Here is a 13994-nt window from a genome sequence, read left to right as displayed (position 1 = left end):
CTCTCTCCAGACTTCTGAGTCCGGGAGCCTTGGCTTGGTCCTCCGAGGGGCGGGGGTCCCTGTGTGGATGGATGCCCATGGTTCAGAGACTGACCCTGCTCCCAAGGCCCCAGTGGCATCTTCCAGCACCTCTATCCCTGTCCCAGCACCTCGAGCCAGGCTCCCGGAGATGAAGCGGAAGAAGCTTCATAAGCGCAGAGGCCCACAGAATGTGTCACTGCTGATCACACAGGGCCATTTTGATGATGGGAGCCTCCTTGGTAGCCAGAGGACCTCAGCAAGCTGTCTGGCGCTACTAGGTGCTCAGTAAGGGATCCAGAAGCCCCTACTCCTGCCACACTCTTGATTCTCCTCGTCCTCCTCAGAGGCCACTTCTTCTCTCCATTATCTTCTCAGACACGCAGGTGGGATGGGGGCCTGGGTAAGTAAAGAGAGGCCAAAGGCTGGGGTGGGCAGGGAGCAGGCTGCAGGAAAACCCTGGGCCTGTGAGATTCACACCCTGAGCTGCAAGTCACACTGGGTGCCACCTCCTCCTAAGGTGCTGGAGCTATGCCCACCCCCACATCAAGGCTTTCTGTAGCTGCTGACTGGGGACTTGTGAGCTCCTGAGTCCCGGAGGCTGAGGGGATAAGCGCAGGTACCACGCAGGGAGACATAGCAGATACTGGGCAAGGGCTCAAAGGCTGTTAGCCTTTGGTGCTTTCCCGAGAGCAGGAGACAGCAAAAGAAAGGCCAAGAGGCAGGCTAAGACCAAGAGAAGGATTGGCAGACTGAGAAAAACAAGCTAAAAGTGGGTTTGTGGGGAGAGGGGACATCCTCCCGAAAGAAGGGTGCTGAGCCTAGGGTTGGGCGAGGCAAGCAGAGGGCCTGGGCAGCGCCATGTCAGGGTGCCGCGAGGGCTGCTCCCCAAGACTGCAGGAGTGTCAGCATGGCTGCAAGAAGCACCTGGGTGATATCATCAGCGTCTTCTTCCGCTTCATCTCCGGGAACCTGGCTCGAGGTGAGGGCTGCCCCGCTGGGACAGGGATACAGGTGCTGCTGGAGGTGCCCTTTGGGGCTGGGGACTGCGGCCCCTCCCCTGGGGAGCTGGGATGAAGGGACTGGGAGTAGGATCAGTTTCTGAACCTTGGACATTCACACAGGGACCCCTGCCCCTCAGAGGACCAAGCCAAGGCGCCTGGACTCATAAGTCTGGAGAGAGAGGGGCTGGCCAGGGACGATTCTTATCTTCATAGTGGATACAGACCCTGCCTAACTGCTCCAGAGAGCCCTTCCTGCCTTACACAAGCAGGCTCCCATCCTCCCTGACAATAAGGACCTGTCATGCAGAGGAGAGAGAGGGAAAGCAAGGGAGCCAGTGCCTGTGAGACTGTGCATAGAGGGTAACTATCAATGGCAGCCTTCTTCAACTCCTCAGAACCCCACTCATCTGGAAGGCTTGGCAGGAGGCCAGGGGATCCGGTCTATGTCCTAGATCCGGCCTGGGGGTTGGGAAGGTCTCAGAGTAGGACACTTCTGTGCTGTTTTCTCTGCCTCTCACCCAGGCTTGGCAGGGCATGCTGGCTGGCAGTGGGCACTTCCAGACCCAGAAGGGGAGGGAACCCTGCAGATGGGGACCTGAAAAAGGGAGTGTTGAGGGCTTTGGAGCTTGAAGCTCAGGACCCCCGCCCCGCCCCCAGGCTCTTTTGTCCTATCCTGTTATTGGAGGGAAAGGGCCTAGCCTAAAGTAGTCACATGATTCCCAAGAGCCTTATTATTAAATCCACCCAACAAAGATGAGCCCTCACAGAGGCATGTGACACGTAAAGCAGCTTTCTGCTTCAGGGAGATGTCATTGACCCACAGGGGTGACATGCTGGCGGTGAGCAGGCCAGACTGGGCACCTACATGAGAGCCTGGCACACCCAAGAGCTTTCAGGTTAACAAACAGCGTTTTGTTGTCGAGTGTGCACATGCAGGCTTGCGGCTTGTGCATAATGATCAGAGGACAACTCTGTGGAGTCAGCTCCCTCCTCCCTCCTTCACATGGGTCTCAGGGACAGAGCTCGGGAAGCCAGACTCATGTGACAAGTGTCTTTACCTGTAGAGACAGCCCACCAGCCCACAAAGAATGTTTTAAGAACAACGGCAGGAATTGCAATAGATTTGTCCATCTCCGAATCTATGGAATGATAATGACTTAGAACACCAGAGCAATGAGAAAATGAAAAGACAGGAAGGAATCTGCCACTACCGAGGTGTCCAGAGGGAGGTCAGAGTCTGGGCCAGTGTAGGCAGCTCGGGGGCCTGGAGGGAGACCTAAGAGCCCAGGGTTACCAAGCCTTCTAGTTTTGTTTTGTTTTTATTTTTGGGAATCTTTCCATGTTTGTCCCAGTGGCTTTTCCTCTCCTGAAGGTCTTTTGGGGGAGGGTGGAATTAGAGATGGTAAGACTAGCCTGGTCCTAGGAGTGACTCCAGCGGCCAGGACCAGGATGGAGGGAAACCACCAAGACACTGGTCCTTACCAGGACCAGGACGGAGGGAAACCACCAGACACTGGTCCTGACCCTGCTTCCGCACCTCGTTGCTCTTGCTATCTAGGGACTTTGAGCTCTTTTCTGACTACCCTTGGTTGGCCCCTCATCTGTCATCTGCCATGTGTGTGTGTATGTGTGTATGTGTGTGTGTTCAGAATGCATACAATAATGCCTGCTCCATGGGGTAATGTGGTGACCACCTTCCTTGTGAATAGACAAGCTTGTATATGGCCTGGTAGCTGGCAGTTTTGTACATTTCCCCTGTGTAATACATCAGAAGGCTCCTGGGTGCTCTCTTGTTCTCTCCTCTAGAAGTCTGTCTGTCTGTCTTCCCCTCATTTCTTAGCAAGAGTGCAATGACTTACACCTGATTACAATCCAGTAATGTCACTGGCATTTTTAGGATCAGAGCTTGAGGTCCCGACAACCTTAACAAACTTGGCACGTCTACCTATCCTTAATCTGTCATTCAAAGAGACAAATAATAGTGATCTTTTAAAGGGAGTTTAATTCAACATGGTCATATTGAAAAGACCAAATAGAATTCCAGTGGCCCCAAAATCATCTTTGGGGTTCGGGCATGAGGCTTAGGTTGAACTAGAGGATGAGATATTAGAGATATTCGTAATTAAGCAATCCTGGTCAAGATGTGGTCGGGCCCATCCATTCCCAGTGCCAACCTCATCTGCAGGGTGGTCTGACACATTGTCACAACTGTATGGAGTCTCTTCTGGGAGGCAAGCTCTCCTCTGGCAGCAGTCTTCAGCCTGCCCCTTCTCTTAGCAAAGATTCCTGGGGAAATTCAGTTCCTTGGGAGCCGTTGTGTCAAGTCTGACAGCCAAAGGAAGAGGCACAAGTGTCTTTAGAATACCCTCACTTCTGCCAGGATGGCTCTATTAGGGCTATTCCCTAGCTCAGAGCAGGCAAGGGGAGGGCAACAGCAGCCGGTGCCCTCGCCTGAGACTCTGCATGTACCCCTAAGCCCCACCTAAACCACCCGCTCTCCTAGATGGTTGTGGAGTCCTGGGTCTTAGGGGGGCTCTCTGGAGCAGGGCCTGAGGACCCCCAGGGCAGTCTGGCTTTGGGTAGCAGCAAGGCAAGGAGACAGCTGAAAGAATCCCAGCTCATTGTCACCTTTGACCCTTTCTGCCTGCTGGCTGGCATGGCCCTTCCTTAACCTGTGGCTGAAGTTCTGTGCAGATTCTGTGGTTATTTGTCAGGTGTTGGCAAGTGCTGAAGGAACCCCTTCACCTGGTGCCCGTGACCAGGCCAGTGCCGTCTCTACAGGCAACTGTGGTACCCTGTGGTCCAGCCTCCCAGGAGCTGAGCTGTCCCCTCTCCAGGCCATATTTAGGGGAGTGGGAAAAACTTGGAAGATGGACACAGGGCTCTGTAGAACATGCCCTCCAACTCCAGAGTGTTAGCAGGTATCCAGGTCACATCCATGAACAGCCTGAGTAGTCACAGCCATTGCCATGACCCTGCTCCAGGTGTGGATCAGACCTCTCACCCTGGACTAACATCCCAAATTCCAGAGGACCCACTCAGGTCCTTGAAGGTGGGGAAAAGACAGCCCATCCTTTCCCAAGATACTTCTCTAGACTGTAAGGAGGTCCCAGAGCAAGGCTGCCTCCCCGGTCCCTTAGTGTGTGACATACAGAGTCATCCTCTTCTGGCATCCTTTGAAAAGTTCCAATTCTCAAAAAGACAAGGAGCCTGGAGAGTGAGAGATTAACACTGTGAACCCCCCCATCCCAGAGCTCCTCAATTTGGGTGCAGGCAGAGGCCAGGAAGGGCTGTCAGCTACCCCTGTCACAAAGTCCATTTGGTTTGAATTAGCCAACTATCATTTTGATGTGCTAAAAATATTCTCCTACAAATAGATGCAAGCATATACCCAAGTTCCATTGAACTCCAAAATAAGGATGCCAGCTGGAAGACAAAGCTGAGTCAAATCAGAAAGAAAGCCAGGGAGGTGGGAGAGCAGGGACCAAACCGGTCACAATCAAGTGGCTCAGTTATACACACGTGATCAACACTGAGGGGCCATCCATGAGGGCATCTTCTCCGTCAGAGAAAGGAGGGGGCTTCTTAGACGTGCGCATCTGGGTACCAGTCACAGCATCACTCAGTTCTCCCGGGGAAGTCAGGTGATGCTGAAGGCAGGCCGGGTGCGGCTCTGCAGACCAGCTAAGCATATATTCCCAGTTTGTAAACGGAGCCCCACCTGCCAGTTTCTTCAGCATGAAGTGGATGCAAGAGTGAGGTCACCGAGATGCTTGTGTCGAGTGCGTGTGACAGGAGCCGCTCCATGGATGGCTCTCTGCCTTTTTCTTGCCGTCGGGTGGGCTCCTGGGTTGGCTTCGCTCTGTACTGATGCTGGACATTGGGCGAGTCCCTCAGTTTACTCACCCACCACATGGACGCAGCAGCGTGCTCTTTGGGACCCCGCAGCATCGGTAAAGGACCACAGCAGTGGTTGTACAGGCAATAATAGAACCTGACTCTGTGGCCTGAGCTGAGGTTTCTTCCTTTCCGTGTGTCAGTCAAGTTAGTTTCCTTGTCTATGACCAAGAATATAGAGGAGGGGTTTCCAAAGTCAACCAGCTGGGATTTTTCTCCATTCCACTAGCCCAGGTGCAAGGTCTGTGCAGGCAGGGTGCTGGGTGTGTTGCAGCTTCCAGACAGACCCTCAGTGGCAAGGCTGCCCTCTCCCTTTCCCCCTCCCCCTTCTCCCCTCTCCCCTCCCCCTTTTCCCCTCTCCCCTCTCCCCTCCCCCCTCTTCCCTCCCCCCTCTTCCCTCTCACTTCTCACCTCTCAGTAGGCCTGTCCCTGGCCTGGCTGCTGCTGTCTGAGTTCTGGAAGGTTCTGTGTACCATCATTGCTCTGTGCCCCTGCTAGAACTCTCCCCCGGGCTCTTTCTAGTGAGCTGGAGCCTGCTAAAGCCCTCCACGAGTGTGCAGTCATCTGTCTTCAGAAAGAGGTGGTTTTTCAGGCTGGTGAGGCTGCAATGGTCCCAGATCCTTCCTGCTCCGACCCCTCCCTGCCCACTCTGCCTCCTCCCTCTGTGTGTCCAGATGAATGGGAACAGCGGCATGCTGGAGCACCGATGGATGAGGTGGGCAGGGTGCTCCTCCAAAGGCACGCTGGGCTCAAGGGTGCCAGCATCATCACCCTTTCACTGCCCGTGTCCTCCCTGGCGTGTATGGGTCTAAGTGGCCCAGGTCTCTTCCTCCAGCATGGAGGGCTTAGAAAAGGGAGACAGGAACAACTTTCAAATGTTCCAGAATGAAAAAGAGAACATGTTTGGGGCTGCTCTGGGGAAAGGCAGAACCAGTGTGGCAGAGGAGGTGGCTGTAATTACTGTTCCTGGGCAGATGCTCGTAGACAGGGAAGCCTGGATCCAGTTAGCCTGGACGCATCCCAGGAAAGTGCTCCTAAATTCCAACCTCCCTGTCAATCCATCTCCAGTCTTACTCCAGTCATTCCCCCCCTTTTCTGCCAAAGGAGTGCACGTAACACGCATCCCTCCATCTGCCCACCAGGAGGCAGCAGAGGCCGAGGCAGCCGGCAGTTTTAACCTTTTAGGCTAGAACTTACTAAGGCTGTTAATTTCTTCTGACACATTCACTTCACATCTTAGAGGATTAAAGGCACAGGATCTGTCATTTCTGGGTTTCTAGCTCTCTTTCAGGAAGCGCCCAGCTTTCCAGTTCCCCGACCTGAGCCAAGAACAGTCCAAGCGCCTCCTCCAGTTGGCCACCCACCCACATCTAGTTGTCTATGAATTCTGCACTAGTAACTAGGACCCTGTGTTTCTAGGAATGGCAGTGCCCTCATCCTGCGACACTCCAGAGGATTCAATGAGTGGGTGGGTCCCAGGATGTTGCCTTCAAGGCCCCCATTTGTGGTACTCCTGCATTGCTAGTGTGAATAATGGGGCAGGCTCCGGGCGGCAACAGAGAGGGAGCTGAAAGGGCCGGTCGGTGTGGGAGCCCAGGAACATCTACATTTACAAATCCTCCCTGAATGCACAGACCAGGGCTCCTGACCTCCAGCCCCTATACTAAGGAGTCTCTGAAGTGAAATGTGGAGGAGGAGCAATGACTGTCCTTCAGTAGTGAACTAATGCATTCCCTCCCCAGGGCTTGGCTCTTGCTCTCTTTGGAAATATCGTGGAAGACAGTGAGTAGCTGGCGTTTTATTTTGGTTTTATTGTTTGTTTTTTGAGACAGCATCTCTCTATTATGTATCCCTGCCTATCCTGGAACTCACCATATAGACCAGGCTGGCCTTGAACTCACAGAGATCCACCTGCCTCTGCCTCCTGAGTGCTGGGATTAAAGGCGTGCAGCACAGTTCAAAAAATAGTTTTAATGACTTCACATCAAACCAAGAAGGCACTTTAGTGGACTTTTTCAGCATGGAAGGAAATGATGGGTTTCTCAAAGCCCAGAGACTATAGCTCAAGACCCTTGCCTGGCTAAGGCTGGTCCAGGAAGTTGAAGAGAGCTCCAGGAACTGGCTTAGTTATAGGCAACAGCTGGGGTGACATGAGCGAGGTTTCCTGGCCAGGGGATGCTGGAGACAAACTGAGCCTCTGCAGAGCTCAAGGTGTTGCTAGGCAGGTGACAGTCACAGGCCCTCACCCCATGCTCCCCCCAGATAAATAGGGTGAGGACCCATGACCAAGCAGTGACCAGAATCCTAGGAGTGGGGCAGGGATCTGCTGGAACTCAGCCAGATGGGCGGAAGATGGTAGCAGCAGCAGATACACTGGTAGGTTTGGCAGGGACAAAAGCCCATGAACATGCCACACAGCCTCTAACTTTCAAGAAGGGCCCAATGACAGGATGAATTTGCAGGAACCGGGGTACCAACCCACAGCAGCCTGAGGACTCCCTGAGAGCATGGGGAGATCTCAGGCCAAGGGGTGAGTTAGGGATCCAAGACACCCATTGTCTTCTGCCCCCAACACAGAGGGGTTGACCTAGAGCATAGGAGATGCCCGGCTCCTAAACACCTCTCCTGGCTGGAGAGAGGGGGTGACCAAGTTGGGAAGAGAAGGGGAGTGAGCTGAGTGCTTGCTCTGGGCCAAGCAGATACTGGTGCTCACACCCATGCCACCAGCCACCATGACTGCCACTTTTCATGGGGAGACGAGATTGTTGACCCATCCATTCACTCATCCATCTGTCCATCCATCCATTCTTCCATGCACACACCCATACGTGTGTCAGTTCATCCCTCTACCTGTTTGTCTGTCTTTCCAGCCTTGCGTCCACCCATCCATCTGTCCACACACTTGCCCGTCCACGTGTCCACCCATCCATCAACCCACCCACTCGCCCCTTACATGCTTGCGTAGCGTCTACACAAAAGCCCAGCACGGAGTGCAGCTTGAGGCTGGTTGGGAAGGACAAAGGGGCCAGGAAAGCCTTACCTTTGCTGGTCTTCACCAGACAGGTTACTCTCTCACGCCAAATGTGTGTGGAAACCTACTGTGGTTGGGGAATTTGTTGCTAGCTGTACTGGACAGAGTGCCCCCCACCCCCGTCCTTCGCAACCCCCTCAGAAGGGGATGGCAGAGGCAGTGTCTTAGGCACAGTTTGGCCCTCTGTGGGGACCTCAAGCAAGTTTCACTGACTGGGGGAAATGCCCGATAACATCAGACTCCTCCCACCCCTCTCCCCACTCCTCAGACCTTTGTCTCAGCCCTGCATCCCCGTAAGCTGTGAGATGTACGTCAGAGGCTGTGTGTGTGCAGAAACACGAAGGACAGTGCTCTTTCCTCCTCCCTACGGCTCTCTCAGCCTTGGTGCCACGGCTCGTGAAATCCAAGGGGTGCCGGTAGAAAACCAGGAGCTCCATCTTAGCACTTGGTGGGGGTAGTGGGTATGCAGTGGATGGCTGAGCTATTTCTAGACTCAGATATCACAAGGAAACTGGTTGAGGTGAGTCCATGGGGAGGCATTGTGGGCAGACTTAGAGGTAGGTGTGTGTGTGTGTGAGTGCTGTGACATGTGCAAGTGCACTAGAGCACACACACATGCACGCACACACACGTGTACACACGCACGTGCACACAAGCATGCACACACAATCTTGTGCTTGCACTCACCACCTTCACAGGTTTGGTGATGCGTGTGCCTGTGACCTGTGTGTTGGAGCCCAGGTGCTGTTGTGGCAGTATTGTTAGCCCATGATGGAAGATCTGCTGCCTGACACAGGAGCAACCTGGCCTGTGTGGGCCCCTTAGTACCAGGAGTCAGGGCCTGCTGTGGGGCAGAGCCTTGCAGACACAAGCAGAGGTCAGGCCGCCTTCCTGCCCAATCTTTAGATGTACCCTCAGGCATGTGGACTAGAGAAGGGTTAGCTCTGGGAGGAAGGAAAAGGGGAGCTCAGAGGAGGGTTGGAGAGCAGGGAATGGATGGCCCAAGGGTTCCTAGAAAGGGTTGGAGAGACCTGGAACTGTAACCAGGTGACCTGGAGAGAGTTGTTTCCTCCCTCAGCCTGTTTCCTGGTCTTTAGGATGCAGAATGGTGATGAAGCAAACTCCCCAACTGCTGTGAGGATTAAGATGTAGCAGTCAGCAGGGTACTTGGCACACGTCCGAGTTTGCTTTTCCATTGCTGTGATAAAACATTCTAAGCAGCCTTCCCCCGAGGAACGGGTTTGTTTGGCTTACACTTCAGGTCACAATCTACAAGGGAAGTCAGGGCAGGAACTCAAGCAGGGGCTGTGGAGGAGCACTGGTTAGATGGCTGGATTGCTAGCTCTCTTACACAACCCCGGCCCACCTGCCTAGGGATGATGCTGTCCACAGCGGGCAGGAGCCTCCCATATCAATCAGGACAGTCTCTCTCAGACATGGCTACAGCCTCTCTGATCAAAACAATTCTTCAGCTGAGGTTTCCTCAATTGTTGACAATGAAAACTAACTGGGTCTACGCACAACAGACATCCAGTAAATGCCACAGCTCCTGGGTCACCCCTGAGCCTCAGAGCAGCCCACAAAGTCATCTCATACCTAGGGGGCACCTAGTGAGAGAACCCCTCTATGGAGATGTAAGTAGGCTCTGTTTCAATTAAGCCCAAGACCTGGGATAAGACCAGAGTACCAGGCATCTGTGTCCACCTGTGGCCCTGCCAGCCCACAGGTCAACATGGCTTAGGTTACTGCATGTCAAGCCTTACTCACAAGCACTGAAGTGGGCACTGCCAGCCCATTTTATAGGTAAGCAACTGTGGCCAAAGGAGATTAACATTATCTATCCATTCATCCACCCACCCACCCACCCATCCTTCTGCCTACCCATCCATCCATCTGTGCAACTGTAATCAGGCTACTCCAGACAAGCTGTGCCTAACCCTGCACCTGAGTCCTTAGGGAGCTTGTATCACAGGGACCTCATCACAGGTCTCACACAGCACTGGTCTGGCTGCCAAGAAGGTGGGGAGAGGGGAGGGACGGGAAGTGTGCGTCTTTGGTAAACTTGAGCGGTTGGATACAGAACCTGCATAGGGTATGTGGGTGACACATTTTACCGAGTAAATATTTACAGCCATTATGGCAATTGATCGTCTTCGATCCTGTGCGCAGCTGTGAGATAGCCCTGCTTACTCATGCTTTCTTAAAAACAGCGTCTTCCCTTGAGGAGCTTCAATAATTCAGCTCCTAATTGTCTCCAAACGCAAACCTGAAAATGCCAACTCAGGGCCTCCATCCCCACCCTCGTCCTCTCCCATCCTCCCTGCAGGCTTCCACCTCTTCGCTGCTACCCCGACTATGGCCACACTGGGCAAGGGCCTGCCGCCTGGTGGGTTCTGATGCTGTCCCTGTGCTGTGCTGAAGCCAGGAGAAGAGCTGAGTGTAATTGAGCTCCAGGGCCAAAGAGGAGCCTCCAACAGGAAATTCTAGCTGCTGCTCCCAGGGCACTTTGAATCGCTGTCGGTAGGGAGAAGACATGGGGCACCTTAAAGAGACAAGGGAAGCCCGTGCTGAACAGGCAGAGACAGGCCTCCAGCCAATGACACACATGCCACAGCTGGGGGGTAGGTGGCAGAGACCAAACTAATGATGACATCATGGCCGTACATGTTGCCATTCTCCTGGTGGGTGATGCTCTCCGATGCCTTTCAAGGGCTATCCCTGTCTCCATGTGGGGTAAGAACCTGGAAACAGAACGGTGCCCTAAGCCTGATGCAGGGTAACCAGGGTCATCTATAGCTCCATTCTGAACTCTGTTTGCTTGTCTAGACATCTAGCAGGGTGCCATAGACGATTCTCTTATGCCTCCTGCAAAGTACCTGGGAGGTGGAAATCTTCATAGTCAAGGGGCCAGCCTAGGTAAGGCCAACAGTAAGGATCACACACTGTATGACCCAGGCTCTGTGAAGAACTGACTAGCATGGCAGAAATGCCCACTGTCCATGGTAGACGTCTGAGCTGGGCTGTGTTCATGGGGTCCCTTTCTAGACATTTTTAAAATTTAGTTTTATTCTATGTATGTCTGGACATCATGTGCATTGCAGTGCTTGCAAAGGCCAGAAGAGGGTTTTGGATCCCCCAGAACTGGAGTTACAGATAGCTGTGAGCCACCATGTGAGTGCTGGGAACCAGACTCAGGTCCTCCACACGCTCAACAAGTGCTCTTAACCACTGAGCCATTTTTCCAGGCCCCTCCCCTCCACCTTAAACTTTTTAACAACAGTCAGCCCATAAGAAGGTATGACATGCAGGCCTGGTAATGTCTGGTAGCCCAGGTTCCAGTGGGTAGAAAATCCCACTGAGGGTGAAGCTGGTATGCAAGAAGTCTGTGTGTGAGAGGTAATGTTAGGCTCACTCTTTGATGACATCAGCGCCCTTCCCTCTGGTTTGATTTAGGGTCCAGTGAGCCCCTTTGACAGAGCAAGCTCAACCAGTGACCCCTAATCCAGCTGCTCTGATGAGAAAGACATACACTCAGAACCCAGGCAGCCAGGAGTCCAAGAGCTACTTGGGGTTTCCTAAAGCCAACACCAGATTGCATGAGCAGGCCTAGGGTTGGCGTGTGATGGAAGTGCTCTCTAAGACTAAGATGGATGTGGCCATGGTAGCAATTAGATTCTATTCTAATCCAAACAGTTGCTTGTTAGTTGATTGTCCCACTGAGAATTCTAGGTTTTTTCTGTGACTGAGGGAAACAATGATTTATTGATCAGGTCTGTGCCTTAGTCAGTGGGTGTAGGTTTGGGATTCAGGGTTCTGAGTCTGGATACATCTCTTTTCATTGAACTCTGAGTTCAAACAGGACCATTGTTTGGTATATTAGTTCCACAAATTGACAAACTAGACATCAGGGCCCTGTGGAGTCACATCTGCTCTGCTTGGAACACACACACACACACACACACACACACACACACACCTCAGTGAAATCAGCTTGTTGAGAATATATTGCACACCCACCCAGAGGCATGGACTGAATGGGGAAGTTGGAGAAGGATGGAGGAAATGCCAGGTGTACCTCCCAGCTCCTAGGAAAGACAGAACAAACAACTAGATGGGATAAGGAGGTGGTGCCCCACCCCCACCCTGTGGCCAGAGCTGAAAAGGGATCCCGGTGGTGAAATGATAACGGGATCACACTGAGTGGTGAACACGACACCCAGAACCAAGGTGTCCAGAGAAAGCTGCAGCCTTCAAACGTGAGCAGGTGACAAAGGACAGCAGAAGGGACAGAGATTCAGGTCAGCATGTGGGTGGGAGTCCTCCTGCCTCCACCTTTGTAGGTTCCAGAAGGTAAGCCATGGGCCGGCAGCACACACCTCCCGTCCACCCATCTACCCTGCCGCACACCCTCTGCCAGCTCGGAGCCCTCCTTCTCCTTCTCCTTCTCCTTCTCCTTCTCCTTCTCCTTCTCCTTCTCCTTCTCCTTCTCCTTCTCCTTCTCCTTCTCCTTCTCCTTCTCCTTCTCCTTCTCCTTCTCTTTCTCCTCCTCCTCCTCCTCCTTCTCCTTCTCTTTCTCCTACTTCTCCTTCTCCTTCTCCTCCTCCTCTTCCTCCTCCTCCTTCTTCTCTTCCTCTTCCTCCTCTTCCTCCTCCTCCTTCTTCTCCTCCTCTTCCTCCTCTTCCTCCTTCTTCTTCTCCTCCTCCTCTTCCTCCTCCTCCTCCTCCTTCTTCTCTCATATGTCACATCCCAACTGCAGTTTCCCCTCCCTGCCTTCACCCTAGACTCCACCCCAACCTCCCCTCTTCCCCAGATCCATCCCCCTCTGTCTCCCTCAGGGACATCAATCAAACGTAGCACAATATACTGCAATAATACGAGGCACATACCATCACATCAAGGCTGTAAGAGGCAGTCTAGTATGAGGGAAAAGGTCCCACAAGCAGGCAAAAGAGTCAGAGATAGCCCCTGGTCCCACTGTTAGGAGTCCCACAGAACACCGAAGCACTCAGCCATAGCATACACGCAGAGGACCCAGGTCAGTCCCAGACAGGCTCCCAGATCTCTGCGATCCCCCATGAGTCCCAGGCAGTGATTCTCAGGCCCAGGCCATGTTCTCTTGGTGTCCCCGACTCCTCTGGTTACTCTGGTCCTTCCTCCACCTTCTGCTCAGGACTCCCTGAGCTCCACCTAACGTTTGGCTATGGACTCTGCACCTGCTCCCATTGGTTGCTGGATGAAGTCTCTCTGGTCTCTTTGATGAAAATTCTGCTAGGCTCTGGTCCCAGAACTCTCTTCAGGCTGGACACACCGTAGGTCGAAGGTTTTATGGCTGAGTTGGAGTCCCAGCCCCTGCACCTGAGGCCTTGCCTGGTTCCGGAAGATGCTGGTTCAGCTCTTCGTCCCCGTTACAAGAGTGTTTGCTAGAGTCACTCTCATAGACTCCATGGAGTTTCCATTGCACTGTTTCTGCCTTGGCCCCGGATTGCCCCCAGTTTCAGTCATTTATCCCAGTATTTCTCCTGCCCTCCTCCCTTGATCTCTCCTGCTCCCAACCCCACCCACCCCCAGTTCACCTACAAAATCTACTCTATTACCCCTTCCCAGGGACATCCTTGCTTCCCCCCTTAATCCCTCCTTGTTGCTTAGCCTCTCTGGGTCTGTGGTTCTCCTTTACAGATAACATCTGTTTATGAGTGAGCACATACCATGTTTGTCTTTCTGGGTCTGCGTTATCTCACTCAGGATGATTTTCTCAAATTCCATCCATTTGCCTGCAAATTTCTTGGTGTCATTGTTTTTTAGCAGCTGAGTAATACTCACTCCATTGTGTAATTGTAGTACATTTTCTTCATCCACTCTTCAGTTGGGGGACATCTAGGTTGTCTCCAGTTTCTGGCTGTTATGAATAAAGCTGCTGTGATCATAGTGGAGCAAGTGTCCTTGTGGTGGGATGGAGCATCTTTTGTGTACATGCCCGAGAGTGGTATAGCTGAGTCTTGAGGTAGATTGACTCCCAGTTTTCTGAGAACTACCATATCGATTTC

The 13994-nt window shown here is 52.9% G+C and overlaps 1 protein-coding gene across 5 annotated transcripts in view; it reads left to right on the top strand.

Moving 5' to 3' along the window:
• Kcnip3 (potassium voltage-gated channel interacting protein 3) overlaps positions 1-13994 on the top strand; it is a 68770-nt gene that overhangs the window by 15102 nt on the left and 39674 nt on the right. The window contains exon 1 of one of the 5 annotated variants that reach the window (XM_040746255.1): positions 521-1000. The exons of the other annotated variants lie outside the window; for them this stretch is intronic. Coding sequence (XP_040602189.1) covers positions 880-1000 — 121 coding nt within the window. The 5' untranslated portion in view covers positions 521-879. Of the gene's footprint in view, positions 1-520; positions 1001-13994 lie in introns of those variants that run through there. 5 annotated transcript variants of the gene reach the window in all.

This window comes from Mesocricetus auratus, unplaced genomic scaffold, assembly GCF_017639785.1.
Source record: "Mesocricetus auratus isolate SY011 unplaced genomic scaffold, BCM_Maur_2.0 Super-Scaffold_100004, whole genome shotgun sequence".
Lineage (NCBI taxonomy): Eukaryota > Metazoa > Chordata > Mammalia > Rodentia > Cricetidae > Mesocricetus > Mesocricetus auratus.
This window is presented reverse-complemented; position numbering and strand designations above follow the sequence as displayed.